At 38.1% G+C, this 2,683-nt stretch overlaps 1 protein-coding gene across 1 annotated transcript; it reads left to right on the top strand.

Annotated features, from left to right (window-relative positions):
* The first annotated feature begins 415 nt into the window (after positions 1-415).
* Positions 416-2,298, top strand: LOC129307885 (protein SINE3). Its single transcript, XM_054948826.1, has 4 exons — positions 416-505; positions 591-722; positions 1,149-1,584; positions 2,017-2,298. The coding sequence occupies exons 1-3, from the start codon at positions 416-418 to the stop codon at positions 1,569-1,571; spliced, it is 645 nt and encodes a 214-aa protein (XP_054804801.1). The 3' UTR covers positions 1,572-1,584; positions 2,017-2,298.
* The last annotated feature ends 385 nt before the right edge of the window (positions 2,299-2,683 follow it).

Here is a 2,683-nt window from a genome sequence, read left to right as displayed (position 1 = left end):
CATGGTGGAGGAGATTTTCCAGTAGAGAGGGCGGCCTATATAGAAGAAAAGAAGAAAGAATAGAACAATCAAGACAACACGGAAAGCAATCCTCGATGCAGACGACACCATGAAATGATTCGATTTTGGTCTCTCGTTCTTGTTCGATGAAGCTTTAAAAAAACCTGATCACCTAAATTGAGGGGAAATGGAGAAAGATGTCAGTGGAGACAAGCTTGCAATTCACGACTAAGTTTCACTTGGAAAGCTGAAGAAGTCGAGCGGCTCAGAGTTTTTTTTTAAGTGAAACAGTGTGTTTTAACGAATTGGAGAGCGAAATGGAAAAAGAAGGTAGCGGAGACAAGCCGACCCCACCTACCTCATGCTTTAAATACAAGTCTCCTTTTTTGAAATCGTAAAATATCTCCCGCCAGTAATGAAAGAGAACGCGAAGCTCCCTGTTCGTTCCAATTCCATGGAGAATGCCAATCGGCGATCGAAAGACTCATCGAACAAGTCTAACAAGGCATACCACAATTTCTGAACCCGATACCTTTTCCCTCCTTTTCAATACCTGCTTTCTTACATCTTAGTTGCTTTTCGTGCGTCAGATCACAAAGAAGAGCTTGAATGCGGCATTCATATCTGTTTCTGAAGTTGCATCTGAAGCATCTAAGGATTCAGAGAGTTCTACACCGATCTCTGAGATCTCGCACGCGGATGGCGATGGAGAAATTACGGAGGTGATATTGACATGGCGTCTTTGTTGCATTTACTTTGCTTTTTTTTTTTCTTTTCCTTTTTCAAAAAACTCATATAGGTTTCAATACGCAGCAAAAACTTCACTAAACAGATCACATTTTGAGTCTCTTATTGATTATTCGTCGAATATATATAGAGATGAATGGATCAGTCGTTTTTTTGAGGTGTAACGTTTCTATTCTGTTTTGCTTGTATTTCTGGCTTTCTGCCACCTTCTTGATCCAAAATTTCGGCGTAATGCGCTTATTTAGTATTTGGCAATCAATTATATGTAAGGCAACTTGTACTGTTTGGATTCAGAAAGTAAATTACCAGAAAGATAAAATGCACTGTAAATCTCAATTAATAGTGTCGAATCGATTAAATAACTTTTCTCAAGTTTGTCAAATGCTTCATATTTGTCTCAGACCTGGATTGAACAAGAATCCTCCGATAGTTTGCTTCCATCTGATCTGACACCATCAGAGATGACCACCGAAGGATCAGAAAAAGGTTTGTTGAGCTGTTTAAGTGACTCTGAATTGGATGGTCCTACGCTTGCTTTTGTGGAGGCAGAGATTGCCGAGAAATTTCTCCGAAAAGCTCAATCTGAAGTTTTCAACTCGCTCAGTGCTGCGCCTCAATATAGGAAGCTCATGAACGAGATTATTAACCTAGTCTTGCAAGAGCTACATGCTGTACCGGAAGAGAGAGATCGCATTGCTGAAATCGTTTCTGCAAAAAATCGAATCGTGTTCCTATCTTTCTTGTTATGGATCACTGGAGTATTAGCGGTGATTTTCCTTACTTCAGATAGTCATTGCTCTTTTGGTGGACCCTTGCCTACTTGATTCAGACCAAGAGGTAAGACCTTTCTTTCGTACGACTCTAAACATAGGTAAAGTCTTTAATTGGATGGTTTAAAATTTTGAGCTGAACCAGCTGTTACAGCGCTGTTCATTACACCTAGATACTTTGACTGTTCGATTTGAAATTGTATAATTGCTTATTGAGCTATTTACTGCTGCATTTTAAAGGTTCATCTGCATCACATGCTTCTTGTTACCTTGACATAGAATATTGCGCATGGTTTGTGCTGCATTTAAACGACAGATAGACATGTAAAATCATATTCTGAGATAATACTTCAATTATCAGATTGTAGTCACTACACTGCCAGTTGCCTCATCTGGCATCTACAACTGAAACGAAACTATTGATTCTAGTGGTGTCAAAAACATTGACTTGGAAGTGGTGCTGGTGCATAACTATAGAGGTTTTGCTTGTTTCATGCAGTGTATGTTGTCCCTGCCGGTTGTCATGATGCTTGCCTCTCAAATAGACATTTTGGTTGAAGAAAAAACTTCTCACGAACAATATTCTGCTAATTTCTAGTTTGGAAGGTAGCAAGAGAAGAATGAATGGTTTCGGATTTTGTAGTCTCATCACCAATAGGCGATCTTGCTGCATTGATGTGCAGCAATTTAGTTTCATATGTAAGGCAGATGTTTCATTGCTCAACTTTCATAAACCAGCCAAATGCACACTATGCAAAAGAGAAAAAGAGATACACGAAAATATCTTTTATCTAGAGGTGTACCCGGATAAGTAAATCTCATGCACATACAGCTATGGCCATAACACAAAAAAAAAAAAAAACCTGGAACTTCCTCACTGAAAGCTAATCATTTAATTCACAACCAAAGGGATGAATAAATTTTGTAATCAGTTTGATGAAACGAAAAATAGGAAATGATTAAGCTTTTAGTGAGGAACTTTTAGAATTTTCAGTTCGTTTCTCTCTTCTCATCATCAAGGAACAATAAACATGCAACTTGCTAGATAACTATCCCCTTTACAAATATGTGTTGATAATGGCAAAATTGCCATTAATTCAGGAAATTAATGAAAGCCGCTGTGTATTTTAACAAGCATTTCAAACTATAAAATAATCCAACAACCT

Source organism: Prosopis cineraria, unplaced genomic scaffold (assembly GCF_029017545.1).
Source record: "Prosopis cineraria cultivar Desert tree isolate PC_DT_omini unplaced genomic scaffold, ASM2901754v1 PC4, whole genome shotgun sequence".
NCBI lineage: Eukaryota > Viridiplantae > Streptophyta > Magnoliopsida > Fabales > Fabaceae > Prosopis > Prosopis cineraria.
This window is presented reverse-complemented; position numbering and strand designations above follow the sequence as displayed.

Bases quoted from the DNA above. Each gene is read 5' to 3' on its own strand.
- LOC129307885 (XM_054948826.1), top strand. From the start codon at position 416: ATGAAAGAGAACGCGAAGCTCCCTGTTCGTTCCAATTCCATGGAGAAT. The intron at 506-590 runs GCATACCACAAT...TTCGTGCGTCAG, and splicing joins CATCGAACAAGTCTAACAAG to ATCACAAAGAAGAGCTTGAA. The intron at 723-1,148 runs GTGATATTGACA...TATTTGTCTCAG, and splicing joins GCGATGGAGAAATTACGGAG to ACCTGGATTGAACAAGAATC.